The sequence below is a fragment of the Numida meleagris genome, chromosome 3 (genome assembly GCF_002078875.1).
Source record: "Numida meleagris isolate 19003 breed g44 Domestic line chromosome 3, NumMel1.0, whole genome shotgun sequence".
NCBI lineage: Eukaryota > Metazoa > Chordata > Aves > Galliformes > Numididae > Numida > Numida meleagris.
The window spans coordinates 2,227,355-2,240,126 of NC_034411.1; the positions used below are offsets into that span (position 1 = coordinate 2,227,355).

The 12,772-nt window shown below is 35.3% G+C and overlaps 1 protein-coding gene across 9 annotated transcripts in view; it reads right to left on the minus strand.

The window, feature by feature from the left end:
• The window catches only part of USP34 (ubiquitin specific peptidase 34), a 135,820-nt gene that overhangs the window by 26,397 nt on the left and 96,651 nt on the right, over positions 1–12,772 (minus strand). For all 9 annotated transcript variants that reach the window (XM_021393029.1, XM_021393025.1, XM_021393026.1 and 6 more), the window contains 14 exons: positions 10,789–10,952; positions 9,677–9,742; positions 8,325–8,471; positions 8,180–8,236; positions 8,007–8,084; positions 7,219–7,313; positions 6,098–6,270; positions 5,416–5,569; positions 4,041–4,119; positions 2,497–2,550; positions 2,308–2,403; positions 718–782; positions 547–622; positions 402–449 (listed from right to left, as the gene is read on the minus strand). In XM_021393029.1, coding sequence (XP_021248704.1) covers positions 402–449; positions 547–622; positions 718–782; positions 2,308–2,403; positions 2,497–2,550; positions 4,041–4,119; positions 5,416–5,569; positions 6,098–6,270; positions 7,219–7,313; positions 8,007–8,084; positions 8,180–8,236; positions 8,325–8,471; positions 9,677–9,742; positions 10,789–10,952 — 1,352 coding nt within the window. The remainder of the gene's footprint in view (positions 1–401; positions 450–546; positions 623–717; positions 783–2,307; positions 2,404–2,496; positions 2,551–4,040; positions 4,120–5,415; positions 5,570–6,097; positions 6,271–7,218; positions 7,314–8,006; positions 8,085–8,179; positions 8,237–8,324; positions 8,472–9,676; positions 9,743–10,788; positions 10,953–12,772) is intronic.

Sequence of the window (12,772 nt, forward strand, 5' to 3'; positions counted from 1 at the left end):
AGATAGAATAGAACTTCCCTGTTCACACTAGTGTTTCTGACTAAAAACCTCACGAGTCCAACTATTGTTCAATGGTAAACAATGTCCTCTGCATCAGACTTTAACGAGTACTTGCTAAAACATGAAACACCTATGAATTTACAACTGAAAAGAACACAAGATCTGCTGTTCCCAATGCTTTGCTGAGGCAAGTAACCTAAATCCAGACTTGACATTCTTCCATTGCGCAGTGTTTATTATAAAATTTGTCAAGAACAAAATGTGTCAAATGACACTCTTTCAACAATTTTTGTCTACTGTACTCAGAACATCTCAATATCACACTTTTACAATGAAAAAGTACAGACTTTTCACTATGTTCATGCATCTACCTAATGAGATTTTACAAGTAAGCAGAGTACCTTTTCCTTTGAATGAATAAACGTCTCTAGTACAAAAGAAGTGCTTAACTGTGGGGGGAAAAAAGCACCATTAATCACAGAACGCCCAAATTGAAATATAAACTGTTTGTTTAAAATAAGCAAAATAAACTTTTGAAGTACTTACCTTTGCTGTCATCAGGGAAACGGCTTTTGGATCTGGTAGTGTGCTTGGGATGCTACTACACAAATGCCACATAAACCTAGAGTCAGTAATTTTATTTGTTAATTTTAAAAAATAATGAAAATCTGCAAGAAGAAAAGAAGCATTAATATTACATTTTTAAAGAAAACTTACCCAAAATATGTATGTTCAAAAATGTTCTTGTCTTGAAGAAACTGCATGTTATCATGCCATATCCACTGAAGAAAAAATGCTAACATCAGATACAAGAAAGCAGTTTATTTCACTACATTAAGAATGATTCTAAGAATATTTAAATGTTTCCTGTGGCTAAGAAATGATTACATTTTTCTTATGAAAAATTATTTCTAGAAACATTTACTCTATTTTAAAGGACTTGCTCAAAGTTGTTTTGTTCGTACTATAGCAAATACTAGTTCTGCCTGCTGTCTGACTGCAGAACAGAGCTCAGCATCTTCTCTTGCTCTGATCTCATTTTCCCAACTAAATTACTGAATCTGAATTTTTCAGAACTGATCCAACATCTTAATGAAGAACCACATTTCAAAACCATATCTTGATATCTACATTCATATAACAACAATAAAAACTCCTTAAACATGTAGTTTCATTAATTGAAATCAATTAGACATTCCAGCAGCTTAGCTAGAATTCTTAAACATTTGACTCTTCATTGAACAGCAGAGAATTTTACAGTATGCATGTTTCTATCTCTGAAATGATGTTTTTGACCAAATCTGTTTGTAGCATTTTTCACATTAAAGTTTAAACCTGTTAAAATCTGTTACTGTTTGGAAAACTGAGAAAGATGAAAAGCACACATTAATTTATTGGCTAGTAATGAAGAATCTTTTTAAGTTGAGAATTAAACACAGGACAAATGATAAAGCAGTGCTTCTGTAAAGAGGGAGCAGGGAATCTGACTTGCCTTTCATATGATAAAAAGGTAGAAGAATCACATGCAAGTCCATACTGATGATATACCTAGCACAGTGAGATACCCTGTAGAGTACCCTGCCCCTCTGCATTGTCTTGTCTAGTTCCCCAGGCTATACATGGATCAATAGTGTCCTCGTATTTATAACTAGGTATCCTAAGTTAGAGCAGTCCTCAACACTGAGGAGAACAGGGAGATGTACCTCTTTGTTTCTCCTATTCATTTTATTCATACCTGGGCTACTTTCTCCAGGACTATGTGTAGGAAAGGAACATTTTCTAACTGATGTTCCTTTACCCTAAACACAGTCTACCAATATTTCACAACCCACTATGGAACGTGTGAGGAAACAGCTGGAACTACTCTTGGAACTAACTACTGTTATGTCCTTCCTGAAAGCAGTTATTTGCTGAGGAACTGTAAGATAAAAAGGATGGTGGTTAATGAGAATACTTTCTCTACTGCTGCAACTATTAAGAAAATGCTGATACGAGCTCACAAAAACAAAACAATAACAAAAAGTGTTCTACCATTTTTTTTTTTTTAGAAATATGAAGCAGAACGATACAGATACTTGAATTAAAAATTACACGACAGAATGAGAAAGCGTCTGAAATTTATGTACACTGCAAATCTTAATTTACTTCCTATTAAACAGCATTCTCTACATCTAAATAAAAGGATCATCATTTTACCAATTCCAGTTATATTTGTTTTCCTGTTTTTACGCAGATTCCTGATTTCCTGATTTGCTTAGGATTTCCTACAGTATTTTAAAATTGGTGTCAAAACAAATCAACTTGTACCTCCAGCAATTCCGAAGAAACATCAAATTTGTAGTCTTTGCCATTTTCCTCCTCCGGCTCCATCCGTTTATAAAACAGCATGTAAGCACTATGTGTCTTTAAGAAAAAAAACCATCTGTATAATTTTTGTTTTGAGAGGAATTAGGGAAGTATAAATGTGATCATATAAGGTGTTTGGAAGAGAAATACCTTTTCAAAGGAGAAGTCCATAAATTTATCAGTAACAGAATCGTATGTTTTTGTCTGCGAAGAAGAAAGTAACATCATTACATACAAGCTTTTTTAATGACCCGGTCACTGACAGCTCGAGGTAAATGTGCACATGAACTATTTCAAGACAGCTGTAGAGTGGCTGCTGACAATTCATTTCTTGCTCCCTGTAGTCATCTGTCTTTATTCCTCCATGGTGACCTAATTTTTTCAGAACTGCTGTACAACATTTTGACTTTTTCATGCAACTGTTCCATCTGTCTCACTGACACCTCTTCTTTCTTGGTACCTAAAAGTATTTAATACCTTTGCCAAAGCAACAATTTATTTCAGCATACTGTTTTAATCAGGAAAGAGGATTTTGGAGTGTTTTAGTAAGACCCTGCATTATGATTGTTTTTTATATAATGATAAATAGAAATATAATTTAAACAGTTATCAATTCAAGCTGACTCTGAGAATCTGAGTATTGTTTTACAGTTCTCTGCATTACTGTGTAAAAATACTTAGACTTATGTCAAAGGGCGGTGAACTGATGCAAAACTCAAAGCTGTTAACTGTATTAAGAATCCCTGAACTACTGAAAGCAAATACCAACTTAAGTCATTTTACCCTTCGCACAATAAAAGGAACAAACAAAACCACTTAAACACGTGGATCCACCAGTTTGAAAATCACTTAAATGATATCAGAGCTCAAACTTTCCTGCCAAACAACAGCGGGGCTGTAGAGAGGTCTGAAAGATTTTTCAGCTCTGTCACGAATTAAGAAGGATCTGATTGCAAGAGCTTTACAGACTAGAATTTGGAAATTACTGAAACATAGCATAAACAAAGATAAAAAGCGTTGCTTTTCTAGAATACACATAGGCTTGAAGTAATTATTCCTTCAATTAATAGTCTGAGCAACAAACCACCCTGGAGAAGAATTCTTGAATTAGCTGCATACTCATCTTTTTAACAACGAAATAAATAATATGATAGAAGTGGATACAGTAGGAGTAAAAGAAATAGCTAAGTTCTCTCCTTTGGAGAGAGATTTCACTAATTCATTTAGATTCATTAGTAATACCTATGCTATACTTTTGACACCTGTCTTTCAAAACAAAATAAAAATATTTGGATTCGTGTTCACAAATTCAGTAAGATATTTATGGGAGGAACTGAGATGCTTCTCCTTTATTGGCTTAACTCCAGTCATACCAAGAGGGAAAAAAAGGAGAGAGCTTGCATGACCAGCTTTTGCGAGTACTCTGCAAAGTCTTTCATTCCTGAAAGGAGGAGGACACCCTTTCAAGAGATTAGCAGAGGGAGAAAAACTGATATAAAAAAGCAGAACTAAGTATCATTTGCACAACAAAGATGTCAAAAATTTAACACAACTCAGCTTAAACCTCTAAATTTTTCCTCATAGATTCAGAACAGACGGCAGCCCAGAGATGAACACTACAGATTACTTCATGGAAGTCCTCAGAACAGATATTCTAATGGTTGAACGTGACAAAAATAGAAGTCATAACTTACAGTCATTTCTCCACCAAAACATTCTGAAGCAAGCTGTGTTGAATCAAATGGTTTCACTTCAGCATCGTTGAAAAGATACCTGCAGAAGAGCAAGCTTTTGAAACAACTATTTGTTTGTTTCTTAAGGCAAATGAAAGCATAACAAACACTTTAAATGATTCTTTGGATTAAATATTTTTCTTAATTTCTACCACTTTGCCTGAATCACAGCAAACTAAGAAGTGATCCCCAAAGTTACCTTCTTTCAATAAGAGCAGAAAGTCAGTATTTCAACAGATGCATTTATTTATTTTTAACTCAAGAAACACATTATTTTCCCCTTTTTCCAAACATGACTGGTAGAAATGAAGTTCTCACGCAGTCAGGATTTGCCTTGGCTTTTTCAGTTTCAGCGAAATAGAAATAAGAAGAAAAGAACCATACACTTTATCAGTATTACTCTAACTAGAAGGTGGCAAAAAACGATTGTACACAGTTATGGATAGCCTTTGGAGCAGAGATTAGTCACTGTCTCGAAATTTTTCAAGAATGTTCCAGCTAGCTATTAAAGAGAAGAGGAAGAGAAGAAATCTTGTCTCTTATTGCAGGGCCTCAGCTGAGAATCTGAGACATGAATCCAGGTACGACTGGGACAGAGAATTCTCTGCTCTGTTCAGTCACCTAGGAAGATCACCCTTCTCCCCATGCTCATCTCTCATCCCTTGCCCAGGCTACTTCTACCAACTTTTTCTCCTCCTTTGCAACCACAGCATGTCCAATGTACCCATAAGTACCCAAAATAGAAGTGGGATGTCATTAAGTTTAAATAAATAATCACTAGCTAGATCACCAGCTAAACTTAAAAACAAAATGTGAAAACAATTCCCTATATAGAAAGCACAGTAAGAATAGATCTTTATAATGTAAGTGTTAATAGCATATCTTCCACACAAGATGCAGTGAGTTTAAAGGGAAGAAAAATTCAAATTGTTTTAAACAACAGAAAATGAACAAAGTCTGCAATCTTTAATACTGCCGTATGCTCAGAGGTACCCCTCTTCTATGATGAAGGGTTATCTATTAAATCTTACTGTTCATATACACTGAAGTAGATAAAATATAGTCATCAATACTCGTGTCAAAAACCAAGCACTGGCTCTCCTCTAAGCCTAGCCTGGCAATCTCTTGCTGCCAGCATCCAAGGCTCTCCACAACTGCTTCCACCACAACACACAAGCATGTAAATGTAAATCAATATACGTCTATCTAGCAAATTCCAAAATCTTGTGCTCTTGAGAAGAACCCACAGCGCACAGAATCTACACTGTTGACGAAGTCAGTATTTTTTAGTTACTTAAATATACAAAACAATGAAATTTTGCTTTGCATAACTCACCATTTGTTGTTTTTGTAAGCATGGGGATTTACTATATCTCTGATGAAACTGTAATAATGTCCGCCATCTGCAGTTCCTGTATGAACCGTTACGCCTATGAGATCATACTCATAACTCTCAGTCTCTTTCAAATATTCACCGTCTTCCTTAAAACCTTCAATAATACAATATTAAGTATTATTTCCTGAGCATGTGAGTTTCAACGTTAGTATCTTACATAAACATTTCCTGCAGCTGCACTTAAAACTTGTCCTAACTTATCTTTCAGCAGGGCACAACGACAAGGAAAATCCAAACCCAGAACAAAGAGTACAGATCTCAGCTCCTTTAAAACAAGTTTTTTTTCCAAAGCATCTCTACACTAAAAAGATCAGAACTAACAAGTTAGCACAACATCTTTATGATGGTAGTCAGTCAGTCCTTTCCTGAAGTTCAAGTATTACTCTGAACAATCAAAATAGGCCAGTAATAAACTGTATACAGCTATCTGTAATCCCTCATACTTTAAAAATGGGCTTAATAGTTCAAACTGAACTGCACACAAAAGCAAAAATAATTAGCCAGTCTTTTCGTACTAAAGAAAATGTGTGATTTTCAGAATACAGGTCAATGAAAACAACTTCTCTTTTTCTTTTAAAACATCATTAATTGTTCACAAACATTACAATTCTAGGAGGTATACCTTCTTTTCTGTCATTTTTTCCCATGAGGAAATCTTCAGTATAAGGTGTCATATCCAAACGCAGAGGGAATGAAAAATGAGTGTTCACTTTCTCCTTCATCATAGTTACCATATTAAATGTATATCTCATAGTGTTGAAGCTTAAGATACGAGGTAGTTTCTTAAAACATGCCCTAAATAATTTAAAGCAGTTGTGATTTAGTTGGTAGAATTGTATTTCCACAAAGATTTTCAACACATTTATTTCAAACATGACATTGGAAATCTGTTAAAAAATCACGTATATATAAAATTCAGCAATGAAAATGCCTTCGAGTAAGGTAACGTAACTAGCAAAGTCTTGAGCTTACTGAACAATTTCATTCAGCATTGTGCCTTGGAAGAGGGATTGAATTTGCTCATCATGTGTGTCAGTTTTCTAAAATGGTACAGTAAAAGGAACCATGAAAGAATTTAACAATGCAAATCTCCTCATTAGATGGAATTACTCTCCTGTAACTGACAAGTTTCAGTGAAGAACATACCTTGTATTATACCTCATAAACTTTTCATTAATGACTTCTAAATAGGTTACTTTCATTTATAACAGCTACAAAAACAAGTATGAGTTATTCCATCTCCAAGAATTAAATTTTGTTAGTTGCAGCAAAAGGACAAGGCAACATTTCTCTGTTCATTAATGGACCTTTAAAAATATTTAAACATTTTAAAATACCAATTTTAGACTAAGAAATTTAGGACTACTATGAAACCTACACAATCATCCTGCATAATGAATAATACAAATACTGATGAAATTCTGAAATAATTTATCTTCTAAAAACTGGAAAAGATTTCAAGTTACTTATTTCTACGTATTTGTTTTTTGTTTACATAAAAAGGTCTTGAACATTCTGCTGTCTAGCAGATCATCTTCTAAGCTGTCTTTGTTTTGAAAATTTGATTTCTTAGTTACGTTCTCATTTCGCATGAGGACCCCATCCTCATAGGCCTTCACATTAGTAAAATGAGTGAAACCACAGTCCTATTTCATCTAAAGAATTAATCTGACAGGAATGGTAATTTCTGTAATTTACTAATTTACTAAAGAGAAACATTAGGAATATTTTTCTTAATCTTACCTTTTTTCAGCCCGCACTTTTTTCCCACAATGAGAACATGTATACATGTTATCACCTTCCAAGGTATCTTTAATTGTTACTTCATCAAGAGATTCCTACATATAACAACAAATACAGAAGGAGCTTACGGTTATCTTAGATATTATCTCTTATGCTTACATGGCCTGCTTTCAAAACCTCTCTCCTAGTCTTACAGCAAGTTTAATCAACATATCCACAAGTCACAAAATAAACCAGTCAAACGCACCGAAAAAGTCTGAAGAAAGAGCATGCAACTGAACTTTTCTGAAGAGTTTGACATTATTACAGGAAGATCAGTTCCTTGAAACCCAAATACAAATTCCAGAAGAGAATTCAGACAAATGGTACTCAATGTTCTGAGCTTTCTCAAAGAATTCAGGTGCTCTAAATCCAAATTCCAAGTGTGGGGATTAACAGTTATTTAAAAAACCCAATAACCTATAATTACATTGGTATAAGTTTTAAATTAACTTCACAAACAGCAGTACTTGCATAATAAAATCTTTTGACATTTATAATTCTCATACATTTTGCAAACACAGAAGACAGTATGGCTATTGTTGGTAACACAGTCTTTATTCCATTCCAAGAGCACACTGCACTGATAACATGAAACAATTTGACTGAATTACCTCATAATATCAACCTATAAATACCTAAACTACAGTACAGAAAAAGAAATCATCCCCATGTTCAATAGTAAAGTCTCCTATCACCCTTTTACACTTGCCATCTATGTTAACCCGTCTCAACCCGGCATTACTTACATAAATATTCTTCATATCTGCTACCTGGCATCTTACTGTATAGAACTCTTCAGCAGTCTGACTTACATGCTCACAGTCCTAAATCACAGCAATGAAAGAGAAAAGCAATGAAATAACTGCTTTGAGAGGTTACAGATATCTTGAAAACATAAGGATAGGGAAAGAATACTTACCAAAGAAACAACATTGTTTGTAATAACACCTCCAAACAAACTTTTCACTGTATTTTTCTGTGAATGAATTAATAAATTCTGTCAAGGACATTTGAGCAAATCAGTAACTTCTCAAGCTCTCTTTTGCTTCCCCTCAATAACTCACCAGTTCTGGAGACATCTCTTCTATTTTTGTGATCAGGTCAGTGAAGAACTCAGTCATATCTTTCTGCTCTCCTGTGTTCAGTGGCTGCTTATCCATGGTATAGGTTTTACAAAAAGGCCTTGGATTATACGCCTTACATTCACTTTCCTTCAGGTAAAAAAAAATTAATTAAACAAATCAACCACAAATCCTTGTATTTTTATGTTATACAGATCTATCGAACAGAGGCCTATGAATGTCTGTGTACATCTCTTAGGCAACAAAGTTGTTTAAGTGTTTAAACGTATCTGACAAACGATGAAGCAGTTTTAAACTATCATCATTATGATATTCATTATTAAAATATTAGTAAAACAGTATTAAAAATACTTAATAAAGGAAATAATTATTAAAAAAACTTGACTGAAGACGTGACACAGTTTTTTTTCCCTATCTGCTCAGATATAATACATGGCATTAAAAGCATCAGCCAGTACTTATGTACTTCTGAACACTGTGGATCTAGGTCTTGACAGATGTTTAATTCTCATTCAGTTGCCTCTGTAATACAAAACTACATCTAGTTTTCCACTACAAGTGTTGAGTTAGAGAAAAAAAACTTGAATTCTAAAAAGATGTTCTACAACGCATTACCCACTCCAATGTCTGGCACACAGGAGATACAGAACCTGTTCACAGCAGAACTTTATCCTTGAAAACACTGACGTACCTATTACTTTCTTTGAATCGTGTGGCAAGACGTTTCCTGTTAATATTACCTGGTTTGGAACTAAGTGCTTTGTAATGATACAAATAATAATAAATCTTCACCAATCTGGTGGCCTTCTACGATGGAGTGATGGCATCAGTATTGCTTGCACCTGTGCTCCCAGGGCTTTGACAAATACTTTTATGCCCACTGGAGCATTAATGTGCTGGAGAGAAAAGTTTAAAGGTTTAAATAAATGAAGGACTCTCAGACTGTGGCACCTGAGCCTGGCATTCCCACCCATTCAATTTTCAACCATTTTTTCTTAAGAGTAGAGAAGACAGTCTGACAATCGAGAGCTTGTGCTTGTTCATTATAGTTGGTGTCCAATTTTAAACCACATCTTTGATAAGGACTTGCATTGCCTCTTCATAGAAACTACTATGCTAATGTCTGCTTAACTGATTTGCTGAATTACAGCTTTCAAGTGGGTAAAAACATTCCAGTTAAGACAATAATTTATCAACTTAGGCACAACTAATTTAAGCTACCAAGGATTCACACATAAAGTGGTAAACACATTTTTCCTTTTTTTTTTTTTTTTTTTTTAATTTTTAAAAACAGGAAATAGGATACTTTATGGAACATCCTCTTTCACACCTACCATCAAGTATGTAAACATTTTCTGGAGTTCTAGTAGAGTGGTCTTGTGTTTCATATCTTCTGAATACTAAAATGAAGTGACAAAAGAAGGCTTTATCTTTTTGTTTATAACTTCCCAAAATAGCCCTGAAGATGATGAAGAAATAATCTTTTAAATTAATAAAAAGCAAGCAAAAACAAAAAACAAAACAAACCAGCCCACCTTCACTGTGATCAAGAAAAATAATTGTGTGTATGAACACAGCACATTATTTTACACATATATATAACACTTCCTGCATATTTTTTGGTGTGACGACGTTAAAAGTGTATCAAAAGGTAACTCCATTTTCTAAAACTTTACTTCAGTTAGGAGTATTTTGCAAGTATCAGAAAAGACTATAATAATTTTGGAATTTTTTTCCAATTCATTGACGTGGATGGGAGTTCGGATCAACCCTCTACGGAGTACCTTTCACTTGCAGACCAGCAGCTTCCTTTTTTAGTTTATTTTATATTTTTATTTACAAATGGCTAGTTGTAGATGAAGTTAAGTTACAACTAACAATAAAAATTATAAAAAATGATGAGGTCACTGCCAATTCGGGTCTTTTATATATTATACGTACCCTGTTTCCATTAGGGACCAAAATGAAACTTTCTCTGTTACAAAAAAATAACTAGAACTAATAGTATCGCATTTCTGGAAGCGTGTAATAATTAGTGAAACTTGCAATACTTTTGGTAGCACAACAAGCATGCTAAGGGGTTTTATAAACATTCAAAAAAGATGATGTTTATTCTAAGAGAGTGACAAATTAAGAGGTAAGAAGCAACAGACAACTCACATAAAAACAAAGATAGCTGTTGACAGCAACAGAAACATGAGTTTGAGAACATGCTTTCTTATAATGCCACCTGAAGAATACACTACATCACAAATACATATTTTTTTGGAATCTCTTCAGCTTAGACATCAGCAAAAGAATCCAACCAAACAGTAAACAAAAGCGTTGAAGAAATATTTGTTGGCAAAAAATAAGTCATAAATCTATACTTTATCAGCCTTTGCACTGATACTAAATTTAAACTTCTAACAAAATCCAAATACAGAACATAAGATCCCAGCCATACCTTTGCAGTAAAGATCGCCTGCCTGGCTTCTGGTATCATATACAGCTGCTGAATAGTGGATGCCAAGTAACAGGTCGCTCCTAGATTAGTCAGACCCACAAATCGACATTCAGCTCGAACGTCATCATGGGGCCAATAATCCCACTTGTAAGGCGCATGGGAAGCTGAAAAGTATGAATCACAGATGCACAAAAAAAATAATCAATTCAAAGTTAACTTCCAAAGATATAAGTGAAATTAAAAACTTTATGCTTGCATTAATAAAATACATTCACTTTCGGCATTCTACATTATCAAGCATGAGTCAGACTGTACCTGCTCTTTAAGAAAATGCATTTTGGGTACAACAAGAAGTAATTTTACTGTTTTGGTACATGAGCCAGCATGAGCATCTAGAAAGGTGAGAAACCACCAAGAAAGTTAGATGTAATACCCTCTCTATGCATCTGATCTCTACTAGTGGGTAACAGGAAGTGCAGCAGCACATCTTTTTCTTGCAAGTGATTTGGTACTTTTACGTGAGTCTGCTGTCTTCTCCAAAGAGAGAAAGTGGCAAGCGTGAGCTCTTACAGTTGTTCTAGGGGTAGTATTACATGAAGTTATGGTCTTCTAGTTTCTGACATTAAACTAATGTTCAATAAAAATCATGATGCCTTCATCACCAATAGCATCCATACATTCTAAATAGTAGTTACTATACATTTTTATAAGAAAGCTATTTTCATACTTTTTTTTTTTTTTAAGTTATCACTGTTTGTACCTCTTGCTGGGTAACAACTTCGAGGCAACTGTCATCCACACAATAGCCCAGAATTCTGTCTCCTGACCACTGACAACAAACAGGTGACATGAAAAATGATGCCCAGGCTTTAAGAATGTAGACTTGCTGTTGAACTGAGTGCTTAGCCTTGCTCAGTCTAAACCCTGGCACTCACTGTTGCTTTGTTTCACTGGGAACAGTACAAAGGAAAAATATTCTATCTCTGCAATGCTGTTCTCCCTAACTCTGTTTATTAGCTCTTACTTTCTAGTCTTACTGCTGTCTCACATCTTTTATTCAATTAGTCTCTTCTCCTCTATTTTTTCATTAAACGCATTGCATTATTAATAAGTGCTGCTGCTGGAGATTCATGCAAAAGCTTTAACTGAAATGGAAGCAAACCAGCTCCTCAGCCAACCATTGCAAATGCTCTTTTTCTAACAACACTTACACTGTCTAAACCAGCAACACTGACAACATGCTGGGAATTGGTGATGTACAACACAGCCACCCAAAGGTCATATCAGTCATTTTCTAGAGCCCAAATTAATTTCTACTACCCATTCACATGTACTGCCTTGTCACACTGAAAGAAAGCCAAACATTGTCTCTGCACTCAAAGATGTAAGTTAGGGAACAAAATATATCTCTGTATTTTACTAACCCCACACAAAGCAAGATCTTTATTTATAGAAGAGAAGCTGGTTGCAGAATGATATTATCATAGAATCATAGACTGGTTTGGGTTGGAAGGGACCTTTAAGATCATCGAGTCCCAACCCCACTGCTATGGGGCAAGGACACCTCCCTTTAGACCAGGCTGCTCACAGTCCCATCCAGCCTGGCCTTGAATGCTTCCAGGGAGGGGGCATCCACAACTTCACTGGGCAACCTGTTCCAGTGCCTCAGTACCCTCACAGTAAAGAGTTTCTTCCTGATATCTAGTCTAAACCTACCCTCTTCCCGTTTAAAACTATTTCCCCACGTCCTGTCGCTACCTGCTCTTATAAAAAGGTCCCTCCCCAGCTTTCCTGTAGGCCCCCCTTCAGGTACTGGAAGGCCTCTATAAGGTCTTCTCAGACCCTTCTCTTCTCCAAGCCACACAGCCCCAGCTCTCTCAGCCTGTCCTTTTAGGGGAGGTGCCCCAGCCCTCTGATCATCTTCGTGGCCCTCCTCTGGACCCGCTCCAACAACTCCATGTCCTTCCTGTGTTGGAGGCTCCAG